The sequence below is a fragment of the Haemaphysalis longicornis genome, unplaced genomic scaffold (assembly GCF_048455015.1).
Source record: "Haemaphysalis longicornis isolate Haplotype H1 unplaced genomic scaffold, Haemaphysalis longicornis Haplotype H1 scaffold_1, whole genome shotgun sequence".
NCBI classification, from domain to species: domain Eukaryota; kingdom Metazoa; phylum Arthropoda; class Arachnida; order Ixodida; family Ixodidae; genus Haemaphysalis; species Haemaphysalis longicornis.
This window is the reverse complement of record NW_027526203.1, coordinates 20,456,601-20,474,611: the sequence shown is the minus strand read 5'-3', so window position 1 is coordinate 20,474,611 and position 18,011 is coordinate 20,456,601. Positions and strand designations below refer to the sequence as shown.

General features: G+C 46.8%; 1 protein-coding gene across 2 annotated transcripts in view; it reads right to left on the bottom strand.

Moving 5' to 3' along the window:
* The window catches only part of LOC144175446 (caspase-1-like), an 80,623-nt gene that overhangs the window by 51,278 nt on the left and 11,334 nt on the right, over positions 1 to 18,011 (bottom strand). The window contains exons 4-5 of one of the 2 annotated variants that reach the window (XM_077704521.1): positions 14,938 to 15,079; positions 10,991 to 11,138 (exon numbers count right to left, since the gene is read on the bottom strand). In XM_077704521.1, coding sequence (XP_077560647.1) covers positions 10,991 to 11,138; positions 14,938 to 15,079 — 290 coding nt within the window. The remainder of the gene's footprint in view (positions 1 to 10,990; positions 11,139 to 14,937; positions 15,080 to 18,011) is intronic. The other variant, XM_077704532.1, reaches the window with a different exon arrangement.

Below are 18,011 nucleotides of genomic sequence, written 5' to 3'. Positions count from 1 at the left end.
AGGTTGTGTTGGCTTGCTGCTATCGTTACGAGCTCGTTTACAGTTTACAACCACTGAAAACTTCAGTTTGTTCGAGTACTTTACAATGAAATTTCGTTGCTGTGTTTTGAAATACCCATGTAGTACGGGCCAATCGTCGAGGGAGTGCGACATCCCCGCCGGTGAGATCTCCTTTCATGTGCTTCCCAACGACGAACCTCGGCGAAGCAAGTGGCTACGTTTTGTGAACTTTGCAAACAACGAAGAAAGATAGCTAAAGGAAGTACGAGTGTGCTCGCTTCATTTCCGAGGAAGTGATTACGGCAGGGACCCGGACATGCTGGCGCTCGTCGCCGACTTCGTCAAAGCGCTCTGACCTTGGGGAAAAAAAATTGCCGTACACACCGCGCATTGACGCTCGAATCTTTCTGGTCGGAGCAGAGAGCTCGAGCGAACGGCTTTCCATACACGACACCGGCCAACTGGCATAAGCGATACTGCTACTGAAATTGAAAATACGGCACATACGTACCAGTCTGTATTCGTCCGTTGCGACGGGGCTGACGAGGCAGCGGTGCCGACGGCTGGGCGTTCGTCTGTTGCGGCTATCGCGGAATGGTCGCTTTCCCGTCCACCGCGTATCCCACAACTCTTGCCGCTCGTGCACTTGGAAGCATTGAGCGTTCGAGTGGTGTGAGGTTGTTAAATGCAAGCCCGAGCTCCTCGGCAAGAGTTTTGTTCTCCGGATCAGGCGATTCCATGACTAGGGCTGCGGGTGCACTAGGTTTTACTAGTATTTTTAAAATGGCCGCCGTCTCGGTCGACTCCCGCGTGTGGGTGCTATATGGAGTCGACATACTAAGTATCTGTTTCATGGACCGGCTCATGTGACGCCATTGTTCACGTGACAAAATGTGCAATTTTAGCGGGAGATTTAAAATTTTGGCTTAAATTGCCTTATTTCTCAGTGAATAAAGCATCATTTGCTTCCGGGAAAGCGCTTGGGGTACTATAAAACACCTAATCTTTCGAATAAAACAAACTTTTGTTTTCTCTTCATGGCTCCTTTAAAGCCACTTTCGGAGGCATTCGGACGGATTGTTTATCGGGTGGCGCAATGCCTTTATACCAAGTGCACTTGTAAAAAAGTAGACAACTATCAAATGAAATTTTCCGTGTAGCACAGTTATAAAGCTCTTCGCCAGAGGATTCACCAGTGGATCTTGCAAGCAGTACAACTTTGTGGGGGAGCATTGGAGAAGGGGGTGGAGGAGGAAGAAGAGGAGGAAAAATTTAACAGGAGAGCTGGTCCGAAAGGCGTTTTGGGGACATCAGCAGTCCAGTTTCAAGCAGTGACCTCAGTAGTTTTCTTAGGAACGCTTTACATATTTTAAGGCTGGGTTGTGTGGTAAAGCTGGCAGTTTGCGAGGCATAAAAGCACGGCGTCACAAAAAAGCCTGCAAACTTTCCCTCACTGATGTATATGCGGGGATTCTAGGAATTTCTCCGCAGATGCGCGTGCTAGTTTGCACAGCCTGACAGCTAGCCCATGTGGCTAGCTAAGCCTGCCTTTGTGAAGGACAGAAAAACTGGCACTCCCTGTCGAGCTATTCAAATAATAAACTGGCTAATCGGAGTCGACGAAAAGCGAAGCAGTCGCGAGTGCGTCGACAAATAAGAGACGTATTTAGAGGCGTTCAGCGACAGCTCAATACCCCTGGAGAACCCGTGGTCAATCCTACCACCAGGTTTTAAGATTACGCACTGCACAGTTATCTTCAATTGAGTGTTTTTACGAACATGGAACAATTTAGCGTCTTTGAATACTGCTGCTCTGTGGTCAACACGCTCGTTTCGGCCATTAAATAACGAAAGCCGCTGAAGGCTCAGAAACCTCGTTATTTTAAAAATTTCTAAATAAATGTCTATGAGGAATGACAACGACTGTATTTCGATTGATTGTGACATTTAACGAGCCGAAGCTACACAGGCAATGAGGCACGCTGTAGTGGAGGGCTCCTGTTTAATTTCAGTCACCTGGAGATCTTCAACGTGCGCTGAAATCTCACATAGGTGTTTCCGCTTTTCGCCTCCCTCAGAAAAGCGGCCGTCGCGGCCGGGAATTGAACCCACATCCTTACGCTCAGCAGCACAGCGTTATAGCCACTGTGCCATCGCGGCAAATTAACTTTAACTTTGGCATTTCATTTGCAAGTGTGCGGGGGGGGGGTAACTGTATAGCTAAGCAAATGAAATGCTATGTGGAAATTTTATACTTGATTGACTTTACCGAGAACTCTAGTGATCGCCCTCTTTATTGTCATGAGGATTGCCTTGTGAGTCTTTTTAGTGAGACACTCTATCTGAGCCCTGGTTGTTGTGTTTCATATCTTCAGTTTCAATGTCGAACCAAGCAAGCCTCTCGCCGTCACTTTAAACAAAACACAGTGCCTTGTTTTCCACCCTGCTCTGGTTTTCCCCCAAACCGTCGGGAAGGTCGTGCTACACGACGAAGTTTTTTTTTCTTTTTTTAAATACAATTGTTGAGACATAATAGACCCTTTGCAAAATGGCCAAATCGTTGGCGGAAAAGCAGCAAGCCACTCTGGCAACACTGTGCACCCGCTGCGCCGCCATTAGAAAGGAAGCGAAAAGGCTGCGAGCACAGAGTTTCTATGGAGTAGCTACCGTCCACCGTCCACGTAATTGCATACGCGTCGTGGGGCAACAGACTCGTGAAGCCGTGGGCGAAAACGTGCAACCGCAACGGCGTTGCTACGACCTGCTTCCTTACTAATGGCGTCGTCGCGTTCACCACCAGTGTTACCACCGCTGAATTCTCAGTGTTGCCCGCCTTTTTGCAAAAGGTCTATATTTGGATTTCTGAGCCATATTAACTTGTACGGCGAGACAGCTTTAACCCCTAGGCAACTCAAACTACGTTGGTTAAGCTTAAAATATTTAAGCTGCGCAGAAGGATAGCTTCAAATATTTTACCATAATAAATGCCAGCAGTCATAGTTTCATTTCAGAGCCACGGCCGCGCCATCGAGCCCCCGTGTCAAAGCAAACACGTAAAAGAATTTCTAAACAAAATTCGCATTGCAACAGGCTGCACAGCCATTTTCCCAAACACCGTGTGGCCGCTGCATGGCTGCTGAAGCGACGGCGTCATCGCAGCCGCCTTAAACCACGATTACCATTTACTGACGGCATTCTACGAGATCACGTTTTTAGAGATTGCAGAGTCATCTTTCCGATCACTGGTAATAGCATTACTTTCCATAGACGCGAGACAGGACGTTAGTTGAAGCCGCTTTCATGCGCGATGATCCTGGCAACTCGGAAACTCGCAACTGGAAACTCTGTGGTCCCGCGCTCGCCCATTGCCGAAGCACGATTCGGCAGGCCGGACCTTGTTTCCATCGAGCGGCCATGCCTGAACACACATTACACTTAGCTGATTAGCATGCAGTATTTCGTATACGTCGTCAAGATTTTTAAGAAGGCCTCTGCAGTTTCATTGGATTATGTTTTCTCTTCCCATTATGAAGTATTAGGCTACTGGAGTGTGTCGTTTATGTATCGTCTTTCGGGGCTTGGACTCTCGGAGGGGGCTTTTTATGCCTCTCTACAGGTTTGGATGCAGGGACCAGTTCCTTTCGCTGTGACAAAGAGAGGAACGGTCCCACGTCCATCTCATCCTCGGATGTCCTAGGGGTGCCCGATGGACCAGGCCCCAGGACTTTGAGCTGCTACTGCCAAAGGTGTCGGGAGCACCACAGGTGGCCACGGGCGGTGTGACAGATGCAGGACCCCCAGTGTCCATCACCTCCGCAGCCTCCAGTGGAAGCAGGGAGGGTGAGGAAGAAGGGACCGGAGGGGCATCGGTCCCGACAGCGACTGGTGCCACCACAGCCACTGGTGGCTCAGCAAGCGCTGTGGTGACGGGTCGGGCTGCCTGAGGCAACCCAATGGGGGGCGGGGGCGGGACCAGGTCATACTCGCTGAACTGGGTCCATGTGGACACCAAACCCCCCCCCCTTCCCCCCGGCAAGCTGCATCAGCATAGAGGCTACCCTCTTTTGCGCCTCTGGTGAGAAGGTGGTGACGTTTTCACTGACCTTCACATTTCACATTTATGATCTCCTCCTGCTTAAACTTCTCGCATTTTCGAGAGTAGGGGGCATGGGGTCCCTGGCCATTGGCGGAGGTGAGGGTTTGTGATGGACAATTGTCAGATGGGTGATCATGCTGGGCGCACTTTGCGCAGGTCAGACGGCCACGGCAGGAGTTGGTTCTGTGCCCGAACCGCTGGCACTTAAAGCAGCGGCGTGGGTTTAGAATGTAGGGCCAGACATTACAATGTACAAAACCTGCATTTACGTACTCTGGGAGTGTGGACCGGTCGAAAGTAAGGATAACGTGCTTGGTCAAGACTACTTTGTCACCCTCCTCATAGTTATGTGCCTCACAGCTGTCACGCCCTGATTTCTCAGGCCCTTTAGCAGGTCAGCATCTGTCTCATTCATGAGGTCTAGTTCGGAAATGACACCTTGAAAACTGTTCAGGATCCAGTGGGGTATCACCCTGATTTCAAGATTGGCTATGCGAGTTTGAGCAAGGAGGATCGTGGCTTGCTGTCGGTTGTGTATTTCAACCAGGATTTCTCGAGTTCATTGTTTTTTGGCCTTATTCGCCGCAAGAATGACATATATGTGGCGACAGAGTCGCGCTGCTAGTGTGGATGCTCCGCTGAGCGGCCCGGAAGAATGCACACTGTGGGCGCGCTTCGTGCCTTTTTCACGCTGTATGTGCGCATGAAAGGCGCATGCAAGAGTGGTATGCTGTAGTTCGGTTCCGCGACATTCAATGTATTGCATGGAAGCGGCAATAAGTTTTCATTACTACGCCAAAAAAAAGCGGCGACCCATAGACAATCTCAGAACGGCCGAAATAATGGCAGTTAACTTGTACGCCATGGTTCGTGGCAAGCTCGATCTTTCCAGACTATGGCTTCAAGCCTTCAACAAAACAAATCAGGAAGCCTCGATCTCTGGAATTCAGTTTACAGCAGCAGTTTCAATCGCTTTCATTGGTAAAATGACGCATTCTTACATTTGTGGGATGCCCTGAAATGGTAACAGCACTTAACTGCCCCGCCATTTTTTCTAAGAGCTTACGATATTTTTAGTGTTCAAAAGGCAACATAAAATTACTGAATTTTAACCAATGCAACCGTTCTAACAGGTCTTTTGTGCGCAGCTTTAGTTAAATGAAATTTTAGAGACTCTGAAGGCAGGTTTTGATGAATAACGGTGTCGGATCACTCATTTAATTTAATGCTTTCGTCGCAAGTGAACTTGTGAATTAAATTGCGAACACGCACAGTACAATGAACATCTCATACTTAGCAAGACTTGCGAAGTGAAAAGCAGGTTTACAGTGTGTAAACCAAGCTTCTGGGACCTAACAGTGAGCACAGATTTTCTGTTACGGCTGCACTGTTGACCATTTGTTGTCCTTTTAAAATCTAACAGGGGCCTAGAACAGCGAGATGTGTTTGCATTCTTGTGTAATGTCGCTTACGAACCATAAAATGGTAAATGAAGTTGCCCTGTTGCAGATGTAGTAAAACGTTCCTTTTTATTTCTCGTTACAAAACAGCGCAACGGGTTCCCGGTAACTGCTTTGTGTTGCAAGTAAACTGAACCTCGCTTTTTGTCTTGGCATTTAATTGTTGGGGATTGGTCACAAGGCACTGATAAAAGTTTTCTGTGCATTTTGTTTTTTTTGGGGGGGGGGGATGGGGGGGGGGGGGGGGGGTTCGGCAACGTTCCAAACGCAGTGAGAAGAAAACGCATGTAACACAAGAAGCCAAACGTTGGCTATCAGTATTACTTGCAATTGAAAGTACGCTAGGCAACGTGTTCCGTAGCAGTGAAAAAGCAGTACTTCAACAAGTAGATGCCAGTATTTTCAAAACTGATTAAACCCTCTTTTAGCGAGAGATTGTCCAGGAATTGTGGCTCGCCTTTTCTAAATGGTATTTAAAGTGTGGGAAAAGTAAAAAAATCCAGTGAGTCATCGCACACACCTTCTACACAAGTTGCCAAGATTATTTGTGCATTATATTACGCGATTTTTCCTCCTTCTTGAAACTTAGGTCCACCTTAGTAAGACATGACCGTACTGGTAAGTTGGTTATGCTGAGTGAAACACATTTCCGGACAAGGCAATTCCGGACAAGTCAATTCATGTCGGGATTTGAAAATGGTATATATATAAAAATGACTCACGAAATGATGACAGACGCAAACTCACAACTGCTTACTTTTACTGAGAAATCCCTCCGATACTTTTGCGCGTCCACAGAAATGTATTTTAAATAATATGTAAAATTAACAACACAGTATAATAAGCCCAACTGTCTAAAAATGGTATTTATTTTCGAAAAGGTGTGGGAAGAATTCGATCCCACAGGCGCTTGCAGGTGTAATATATGTCTCCGGTAATGTATGGGCGATAGCGACGGGTCGTGTACAGTGTAACTGGTTTTGTTTGTTTCTTCTTTAAATAAGGACACAGCATGATTTTGCAAGGGTTGTGGCAAGTGCACGGGTATGCACAGGCCTTGTCTCTTTTTACCCGTTTCGTGTAGTAAACTTTTATATATATCCTTTAAATAACCCCCACGCCACCTTCAAAAAGCACCCTTTGACATTCCCGAAACGGCAGACGATTGCGCTCATCAATAAGAAAAGTGCAATGTGTCGAAACAATGTCTATAACACGTTTCACGCTCAAGCGGTGACAACGGTGACGATGTCTCGTGGAACTAAACTAACGCATTATCCCGCAACGGCCGCTGATTATTGCGTTTCTAGACAAAATCTGCAAGCAGAGGTAACAATGGCACTGCTGAATGCCAAACAAGTGCACATACTATTCGTTATTTATTACGGGCAGCACGCGGCTTGCGCCACGCGCAACATGAACGAGCAGACGACGCTAGAGCGCCATCCACACTAGGAGCGGTTTGTCCCGCCGCCGCCGCCAGGGGCCGACTGTGTTCGATCTCGGGGAGAATGTGAGTCACCAATGATGCCCTCCAGAAATTTTGATATCAGGAACACGGACTGTGATGCAAGAGGCTTTTCTTGTTCAGTAAATTCCAAGACCAAAAAACGGGGGTAGTTATCGGGCTTTGGAAAACAGAGGGTTGGGAGTGGCGCAAATGAGCTTTCGGTGCCGATCATGTTTGGGGTTACGATTTACCATATGGCATGTAAAAGAAGCAGGGGACGGGGTACTTTCTTCGTCAGCCTTACCCTGATAGCTGAAGAGGTACCGGAGCTCCCTGCCTGGTAAACAGGCAGGGAGCCCATCCGCCGGAGCTTGACCTGAACTCCGACGGCCACCGTTTGTGGTTTCTGCCCTTCACCTTAAAACTCCTAGCCACGGTAGATTACAGTGTCAGTATGCGGGCTCGGGGTCCGTGGTGTCACCAATCCCGTCACCAAGATTAGTCAAGGTGCCCCATGCGGGGTAATATTTGTAATAAATCTGTTGTTTGAAATTAATACTGTTGCAAAGCCCTATCCTTCCTCTATCATTTCATACCTTACATTTTAGCACCAGTCATTTTCTGTGGCAGGATAAAAAAATTTCTTGGACTACCCAAAAACAACTGATTTTTCCACAGTCACGAAAGTGTTAAGCAAACTCACGGCTGCATTTTGTGAAACAAGGCGTTGTTGGCATTTTTTCTATTGAACAGCGGTTTCTGTGCATGCGAAGCAAAACATAGCTTTGTCTTTGCCCGTCACGAGGTTGCGAGAGTCGACAAACGTACGCCGTAGACTATGTAACAAGACCATGTTAGAAAGCATAATTAACTTTTTGCTACCGCGCCTATTCTAAATCGTTCAATTTGAACGATACTTTCGGAGCACCTTTTCATAGCGTTCCAGGAGTTGCTCGAACAAGTAAAGCTGTTTGGAGTTAGATCAGAAAATGGCCTTTCAAAATCAGTTTTGTTTTCATTTTTGCAACAAAAACGTAATTTTCGACACGCGTTTGCATCATCTGAGTGTGGAAAAGGAGCGTGGTCATCACGCGTCACTGCTACCAACGAAGAATGTGTACCACTCGTAATTATTCTGCATCAGCGTTTGTTTTTTTGCTATCAGGGCATGAATGATGAACCAGCAAATGATTTTCAATCGTCAGGTTTACACTGACAGTAATAATCGCAGAAATCGGCTGAAAATGTCAAGCAGTGCCTGTTTGCAAAGCTACGTTATGATTTTAGGCAGTTTTATTGCCTTTGCGCACATTGTACGCTATGATTTTAGGCAGTTTTATTGCCTTTGCGCACATTGTTCTAAGTTGTGTGGTAGTTCTACTTACCCCAGGACCATTCGCAAACAGTTTACAACAGTTTCGGTTTCGTTTCTGCATCGCGAAATTCATTTTTAGCGCTACTACGCAGTTACCCAATGTCAAGGCTACCTGCCATGGTGCCTTGAGCGTCCGTGACTGATCCTTGAGCAAAGGATGCTGCTCCTGATTTCACTGAACCCTAACCCGATTTCTGCGATAAGAACTTCAGATGCAAGTCAAAAGATCACACCCAGTCGCCAGATATCTGTTCTGACGAGACAGCGCTTCAAACCGGTCTTACACACTGCCAGCTGTTCGCCTTCCAGTTTCGTTTCCATGCGAGGGTATCTCCGGGGGTCTAGTGTGGCTGGTTAGTTGAACTGTCCATTCGGACGGAGTCTCTGAAAAGTTTTTGTACTGTTTCATTTCAAAATGTTAGGTGGCACTGCAACGGAGAAGGCTCGTAGTGCTGATCTTTTTTATCGCGCAACAGCTACTCAGCCAAAGTTTGCAGGGCACAATTCTAGAGCACCGCACCTCATTCCTGGAAGCAAGGCTACAATTGCGACTCAGAAGATGATAATGAAGCTCAACTTTGTGTGTTGAGAGATAACTGACTGAGAACATCAACAAGCATCAACCACGGAGTTCCGTTTTCAACTCCATGCATGTTTTTCCGCATCGCATGCTTGTCCCAAATATTGTGCTGGCTGTAAATGCAAAGTCAGTCATTGACAAGATGTTTTTACGTTATGTGGGGGCAAATTGGTGCCTCTGATAATGTCAAACCGCCAGAGTTCTTCCATGGAACCACCCGAAATTGCACATTTTGAATTGGAGGTTGGGCTTCACCGCATGACACGAGCACCGCATGATAACATTTTTTTTATATCTGAAAAAATGTTTCGCGCGCATCGACATTTTTTTAGGGCGTGTTTTTGAAAAGTTTCCCTAGAAAATGTATATTCTAATTTTTTTTTTCTACTACCGGTGGTTTGTTATATACAACTCCTTTTTTATCATTTGTTTCGACATTTGGACAAAAGTTCTGATTTGGACATTTTTTTCGCAACTATGATATATAAAAACATTTAAAAAACTGGTGTTATCGGAAAGGCCGTTAAATAATCTGCATTTTGTGCTCTTGCAATTAGTGCCTAACTAATTCTTTATCAGAAAAAAAATGTTTTGGACCCCTAAAGATCGGTAAATTTTCTCGCAGTAACGAAAGAGTTAATGCTGGTCCCTCCTCCAGTTTAGCAAAGATAACACCAAAGTTCACACGTGAAAATGAGTAATTACCTCACAACAAAGGCGGACCAAATTAACACGCGAGGGCAAAGTGTGCAAGACTGTTTGTTTAATACATGCAGCTATGGTCGACTAAATTGATGTTCACTTCCAATAAAGTACAACCTTTCATGCGATTATTAGTGTTTGCTATTTGTTTGCGATGTAACACAAAAATATTTCACCCACTTTTGGTCATTTTTCATTGATTGTGGCACAGTGGCTGGCACCCGGAAACAAAACCATGCAAATGCGACAAAAATAAATCCAAAATGAAGGCAGAGAAGGCGCGTAGTGCCTGCGGCCTTACAGCTAAGCAAAAGCCAATTCCCACAGCCACTCAATCGCCTTGATGAAACTGAAACCATAACCACATTAAAACCGAAAACACGATGTTTCAGCCAAGTTTTCGGGCACGGGGCATCTGGCTGCCATAACTCGCGGCTCAACTCCAGCTCTGTGGCGCAGGACAGCGATGACAAACAAGTTTGGTGCAATAAGGGCAGTTCAGCGTGGGATTGTTCAGGAAAACATGTTTGGCCCTCAATGCCGCAGCTGATCCACCCCTGATACTAATATATACTAGAGGAAAGTCTGCTTCTGCAATTGCATGCCTTCGTAGCCACCATCCCTTCACTGCATTTGCATGCCTTCGTAGCAATGTCCCTCTCCTACTTGGCTCATCTAGCCACACAGCTTCTTTTCGATATTGAAGCCAAAATCAACAATAAAGGTTGAAGTTATTTTTCTTGTTCACCTTGCATGAAGCTATTAAGTAAATCCTGACACAGAACCCCTTTGGGGCTCCGCAATTCTATTGATAAACCAACTTCAAATAATACTGGAACAATAACATTTCCTTTTTTGTTGCCGCAGACACTTTCGGCATGCTCATGAGCCATGCCAAGGACAAGTGGAGCATTCCTACCCGGTACATTACAGCCTGCTTGCTGAACCATGGCGCGCCTAGACACTGGCGCCAGATTTCCCCCAAGTACACCAGTGTGAAACCCTATGGTAATCAAGAGGTGAACGAGGCTTACGGGGAGGATTTCCGATCCTTATCAGGACTGGCCCCAGCAATACACCCGTGGTGACAAGACTTTGGAGGGAGGAAGCGGCTCCAATTGGATGCCCATGATGCCTAGTGAGGGGAGGCTAAAATCACCTGGAAACTGCTTGAGACGTGGCCCACAGAGTCTCAAGATTAGCACGAGGTATGTGGGGAAAAATCCTTCACAACCGTCTTCATGCACAAAGTGCACATGCCGTCGTTACGCTACAGCAACATGCAGCTGCTCTTCCACCACCCCGTGACAGGGAAAGCAGCCCTTACAGCTCTTGAGCTCGGCCAGCATTTCCCTGGAGGACATGTTGTGGTGGATGACCGACTCGAAGCCCAGGTCGCGGAAGCGGAGGAACAGGTTCTCAGCATCCAGGTCGGTGCCCCTCCGCTCGCTCAGCTTGGTGTGGGGCTCGAAGTACTGCAAGGGCACACCAACAGGTGTCACACTCCCCGCTGTCTAGCAGTGAATAATCTGCAACATGGTGTACTGGAATTTGTTTCCCTCCAACAGAAAAGGCCCCCGACATGGCTAGAAACCGGACCCAATACACTGTGCATAAGCAGCAGCGTACACCCCAAGCTTAGTAAAATGCAAACAGCAGTCCCCTATGCAGATGAAACAAAATACAGTTAAACCTCTTTATAACGAGACGGGCTATAACAAAATAATGGATATAACGAGCAAATCGTAATTCCTCTCAGAAGTCCCCACAGAAACCAATGTATTTAAAACCTTGTTTTAACAATGTAAATTTTGCCCGTTACAGAATATAATGAACAAATTTCATTAGGAAGAAAAATTTTGAGTCAATTTCCTGACAGTGCCAACGCAGATTTGAGACAGTGCACAATGCGATGACTGTATTTAAAAGTTCAGAACTCCCGCCATGCATCCTCCAGTAACGCACGCAAAGCTGGATGGCGCGCTAGCGCGTGCTGGGCCCGCAAAGCTGGTCCCACTTTCCTCTCGCCGAACATGGCGTGCAGCCAATGCATGCGGCACGCATGTCCACCGGCCGCTGTGCGCCTTGCTGACTGTTGTCACTCCCTGACATGCTCCGCAGGAGCCACGTGGTCGAAATGGGCAGTGTGTTTTTTTTTAAAGCGCATGACTCTTACCCTTTATCGTGCTGCACCTGTGATTCGAGCACCGTGAAAGCTCCAGGTGAGAAGCGAAAGCGAGAGGCTATAGAGCTAGGTGGCTATGATAAAAGCTGTTAAATCTGGCAGGAAGCAGAGCGAGCTATCGTTCACATCCGCAAGATAAGATGCATCGATGTCCAATTATCGACTCCTCTGCAGCTAAGTCTGTTTGACTTACGTGTCATGTATTTATAACTGCAATAAAGTAGCAGCACAACTTTTCCTTTTTATCTTGGGAATGTGGCTGTTGTGTAACGCCATGTGGTGAAATGCAGCTTCGTCCGCTATTTGTTTTGGGTAAGTACAGAGCACAATATTTGCGGTCAATGCCTGCTACGCCTATAATGCAATACTGCTTATAACGAGCAAATCGTGGCGCCCCTTCAACTTCATTATAATGAGGTTTAATGGTATAGGTCACCGGCAAGGGCATTGGCAGGATCCTGTCTTGAGCGAGGCAAACCAATTGCATTTTAGGAGGAGAGGGAGAGTGGCACGTGCCTTTTTTGCACCCCTCGGCCGACCACCACGGTCACCGGTACTTGTGAAGCAGTATTCATTGGTATTGGAAGCAGTATTCGCTTTCGGTACACACTGTGGTCTGCCATTAGAGTCATTCCTTGAGCTGTTGTTTTTTTTATCTGGGGTCTTTGTTTATTTCCTACAACAAAGAGGTTTATACATAAAAAGCTGGAATCTGTATAGGGTCTAGGGTTGCCTTAGTCCTAAGTGACCTCTTCTTGAGCAAAGTTGACCGGGCACTAGAAGTAGGTATTGCATCCCCTGACAGTAAAAGTGTACTGGTATGTTGATGACTACCTTGTTGTCTTTGACACAAATGCCTATGACCCCATGTCTGTTAATTTCTTGACTCTGTTTGAGCACAATGGCTTTGGCCTCAAATTCACCACAGAGAACATGAAGGATACATGTATCCAATTCTTGGATTTGAAACTGAAATTCGTGCCGGACCATGTTTGCTGGATGTATGCTCCAAGGTTGGTAAAAACTTCGCTAAAGTAGAGCTCGGGGCATACCAAATTAGTGAAAAATTCCCTGGTTCTTTCCTGCTTTCGTTCGGCGGTATCTAAGTCGTGCTCCCATTTGATGGAAGAGAGCTTGACCGGTCAGGCGCAGAAACTAAAAGACGCTGGCTTTCCACTGGAGACGCTCTCTTTCACATGCCAAAAGCTGGCTCAGAACATTAAGAAAGGTGGTAGAACCGAGCTCGCATCCGCTGAAAAAGAACGCAAGAAAATTGCTGCATTGCCCTACATACATGGCTTCACTCGTGGCCTAAAAAATGTACTCGCTATGGTGTACAGGTGCTCATTTCTGCGCGCAACAAGTTGGGCCGATTGTGTGCAAAAGTCGATCTCCGCATAAACAAAAAACAGACTACTGCCACGCCTGGCTGCACGGTGAAGCATATTCATAGCTACAAACCTTGTTGTACTTCCGTCGTCTATTCCATTCCTCTGCCTTGCAAGCGTGTCTATGTAGGGCAGACAGGACGCTTAAGAGACGCTTAAGAGAATTAAGAGAACATTACAATTCAATCGAAGGGACTACAAGTTCCCACTTGTCGGCACATTGCAAGCAGTGCAGTTGCACACCCCGTTTTGCCTACACTTCGATTTTGTTCTCCCATAGGAACCAGACGGCCAGGGAGCTGGTCGAGGCAGCGCACATTATTAATCGGTCGACCGATTGTGTCAGCCAGCCTTGTGTTCTTTTACATTAAAAACAGATTTCTTATCTGGGCATAGGATGAAATGGAATTTTTATATTCTGTACCGCCGGTGTAAGCAGTTAGGGTGTGTCTTTCTCCCTCTTTCTTTTCGCGCATGCTCCATGAGTATGCAACGTATGTATGTAATTGTGTGTATTTTTCGAATAAAATCAGTTGTAAGTCAGCGCTCGTTTGCGTCTCTCCCTTTTCGTGTTTTCGTCTAGTTTGTGCTGTTAGCCGCCATGATTCATTGGTGAGTAGCTCGGGAGAGACTAATAAACTTACATTTTTAAACACCGATTCAAAGCTTAAGCTTCCAGCTAGGCAATGCCACTGTTGTATCCGCTACAAGCTGCCGCCAATTGACCAAACAAGTGCTGCCATACAAGCCATAAGATCATTACACCTACCAGCAAGCTTTGGTAACGTAGGTATCAATAGGGCCCTATAGAAGGGAGACTGAAGTGAATGTGTTCAAGTCCTACTTGCGGTTGCATTGTGCAATTTAGGCTACACAATCTGTTTTTTACTATTCAGGACATCAGGAGCCTTCGTTAATCTGAAATTAGCGGCAAAAGGGTCAATGGCATGCACCATTTGCGACCACCAATTGAACTACCACAATGACATCGCACAGGTTTGAAGTGTGGCTTCATGCTATCTCAGCCTCCAAATTTTTCATTTTCACCCATTTGACAACTAATATCAACTTTGCACTCGCTCGTACTAAGCTTGCACCAGTCAAACATGTGAGGAATCTGGTAAATTTATCCCCAGGGAATAACCAGCGTTTCACCATGCCACCATGGCAGGAAACATGGCACCAGAAAAACTGCACTTTCAAATGCATTTTTCTTGTTAAAGATTGCATGCACATGCCAGAAAAACTCAGATGGCCTATGCACGCTGGATTCGGAGAGAAAGTTAGAATTTTCAACTCTCTTCAGTGTCCCTTATAGTATAAGAGCCCATTCCCGCCAGCCTGCCTTCCCGACTAATTATTGTCCCGTGCCACAAAAAATCGCTGCACTGCAGAGCAGGAGACAAGCTGCGGGTGACTGCATTTGCTAGCACCCGACCAAAAAATTGCCCCAATTGAAGACACCTGCAGTCTAAAAAGACGGGGACGTTTGCGACTGCCGTACTGTTCAGTTAGGCAGCAGCTAAACACTATCGGTTAGGCAGCAGCAGGACTGATTTATCTCAGTTTTTTCCTCAGAGAGGCAGCATTTGCCCTGGCCCTAGGCATCGCACCCTGAAAGAGTGGCATACACAGACCTCTAAGGCTGCCCCCCTCCCCATGTAGCGGGGGAGGGGTGTGAACAGCAGGAGGAAGACGCACCCGGTTGTTGAAGATGACGCACTTTCCCCGGTTGGGGTGGCCCATGTTGTACTCCTCGGCCTCGAGCGCGGTGGGCAGCACAGGGTACTGGGAGGCCGGCCGCCTGGTGGCAAACATGCTGGACACACAGCAGCCCCCCAGGCTGCTGCCACACCCTCATTGCGACACCACTACACTTAGGAGGGCAGGACAGGGAAAATGGCACATACACACACACACACACAAACACACAAGAGAACTCTCTCTGCGACCCTTTCTTCTCGGGGCCCAACCACACGCAGCGTATTTTCGGCAAATTGACACACCAACTGTCGCCCAGCGTTGACGCGTGTTGCCCAATTGCATGTAAACTTGCGCATTCGCAGGCGATACACCAATGCCTACTCTCCCCAGATATTGGCGTTGATGCCGCAAACAGTGCAGTAAAGAAACGCCTAAAAGCTGACAACAGTGTCGAGGTTTCCAGCCTGTCTCGAGGTCTGCGCTCATTCCGTTCTCCAGAAAGCAATCAGTTTTCTTTTCCTCTTGCGCCAGTAGGCTGCCTCGAGACAAATTAACGCGAGCAATTTCTGATTGGACGCGGGCATTCCATTCGTGGCTTGCAAAGGGGAGATCAGGAATCTGCGAGAGGTCCTCACAAGTGAAATGAGGAATCTCTGGCTACACTCTTTGTGTATCAGCATGATAGTCCTTGTCTGCAAGATCGGTGCATGAGGAACAGGCGTTATCACTGCCAGAATTTAACAAATACAGCAAAAACTAGACACAATTGACAATAATCATTGACAACTTAACTTGGCATGGTGAATTCTCATGAGGTCTGCTTTCCGTTGAATTAGTTGAGAGGTTTAGTGCCTGGCTTCTGTTTTGAAGGTCTGTGGTTCAAATTTTGGAACCACCTTTCTTTTTTTTGAGCTGAGAGTTTGATCCCCTTCCCCTGTTCTTTTTACCAGGATACGCGCCCGTTTCTTGCATTTCCATCTACAAGTGACATTCGGCCCAAACCTCAGTAGCAAGGCAGCACTGAACTCAACTTCAAGGTAGTCTTTCCAAGAACAGCGACCCTGTTAACATGCCAAATAAAGTAACAGGGAAGTTGTACAACGTCCATTCTTGTCTATCATGCTGTCTGATTTTCTTCAGGATTGACGGATGGCGCATGACTTCGCTGGTCTAATGTGGTTACTCGCCCGCTCCTACATGTCGATGTGGTGCCACGAAACACCACCAACGGTCATACGTCGTGATTTTTGTGTTACGTGGTGCCTTCAGCTGCCACAAGTAGTTTTCGATGTCTGAAACCAGCACTCCCCCCTAACCATACATGTCTACTCACTTTTACATCCACATATGTAAATGAACACCCACCCTCTCTCATGGAAGACTGTTTCACCTTGTTGCACATGCAGAAAAAAAGCACGCACATTTTTTTTAATAGCACAAGGAGGACAGGGGTCAGCCCACATTTCATTTGCCACAAAAACCTTACGAGAATGGAATCTGTGCTTGTGTAGGCATAGTAGCCAGCTAAGTTAGCTTCTACAAAAAAAGCAGCCTGCTGAAATGATGGCATCAAAATAGGGGCAGCTCGCATAACCATACTGAGCTGCTGGTTGCCTGGAACAGTCGAGCTGGCAACCATGTTGACAGCTGTTCCTACACAAATGTGCTTTTATGCTGAACTGGTCATGCCAGAAGCTCCCCCTGCATGCTACTTGAGGGCACTAGCATGGCTGGCACACGCTACTTAAGGTCAGACTAATGTGCCAGCACAAGTTAGTGCACTCTGGGCTTCTATTTTTTTGGAGGGGGGAGGGGGGGGGGGGGGGTTGAAGCCCTCTCATTTCCTTGAAGGTAAGTAACTTGGGAAACCAAAACACACCCTAATTAAAAAACCTGCCACGAGTGATGGCGGAAGTGTGCACCAGTATAAACTTCAAAGCAACACCAGGCCACAGGAAAGCTGAAATAGCAGATGTGTGGCTATAAGGCCTGCTGCACTTATATACTCCAAACTCTGAACCACACATAAATTTAACCCCCCCCCCCCCCCCCTCGAAGTTTTCCCAAATACAACAAATTGTTGTATACACAAGTGCTTGCGCTCAGTTTTTGGCCTCTGCTAGTGATGCAGCCAGATTCAAAATGAAACCTACCACATAGTGCTCAATAGCACAGCACTTTACCACACAACACTGCACACTGGCCAGTGTTCTGTTATTAATTTGACAGGAGCACTGCCAACCGTTCTACAGCGAGGAATACCTGCCATTCACTTCACCCACAGATGGACTTCATTAAAGACATGCCGCCTTTTCAAGTTGAAATTTTCCCTCCAATCGTCCACATCATCTGATCAAGATAGCTCGGCTTGGGCTGCGGCACAATCCCACTCACACCCTAAAGCCTCGGCCGTCACTTTGAAGGCGTCCGTCGAAATGTGGAAGCTCCTCCTCAATATGCCGCGAGATAATGCTTTGTTACAAGTCATTCTCAGTCTCTACCATAAGCTGTGCCTGCCAGCCCCCCCCCCCCCCCCCCCCAGTACCACCAAAAGCCAATAGACATATCAGGCACAGAGAAGGAGGGGAGGTTGTGATTGTTGTAATGTGTTTACGCCTGCACAAAATTGGCTAAAATGTTTTGTTAAAATCAGGCAGTATGGGAAATAATGGAATCATGTTATGGAACCGTTGGCAATGCTTTTTTGAGAACGGTTATTATGAAAGTGATCCACAAATTCCGTTTTCACTTGCACTGCCAACCCCTAGGACAACAAGTAGTAGTAATACACTTTATTATGGGAGACACCCAGAAAAAAAAATTTTAAATGGTTTCGTTTCTGGTATTTTTTTTTATTCAGAAGAAATAATTGCAGGAGATATTCGTACAAACAGCAGAGCTGATGGAAAACTGGTGAATAATTGAGCAGGCATGGCGGGAACTGTCATGGGCAGCCTAAGTGGGGGGGAAAAGGGGGGGGGGGGGGGGGAGAACAGCAGACAACAGATACTGTGGTGTGGCCCAGCCGTGAGAAAAGAAATCTGACGAGATAAAGCATGTTTGAGAGTGCC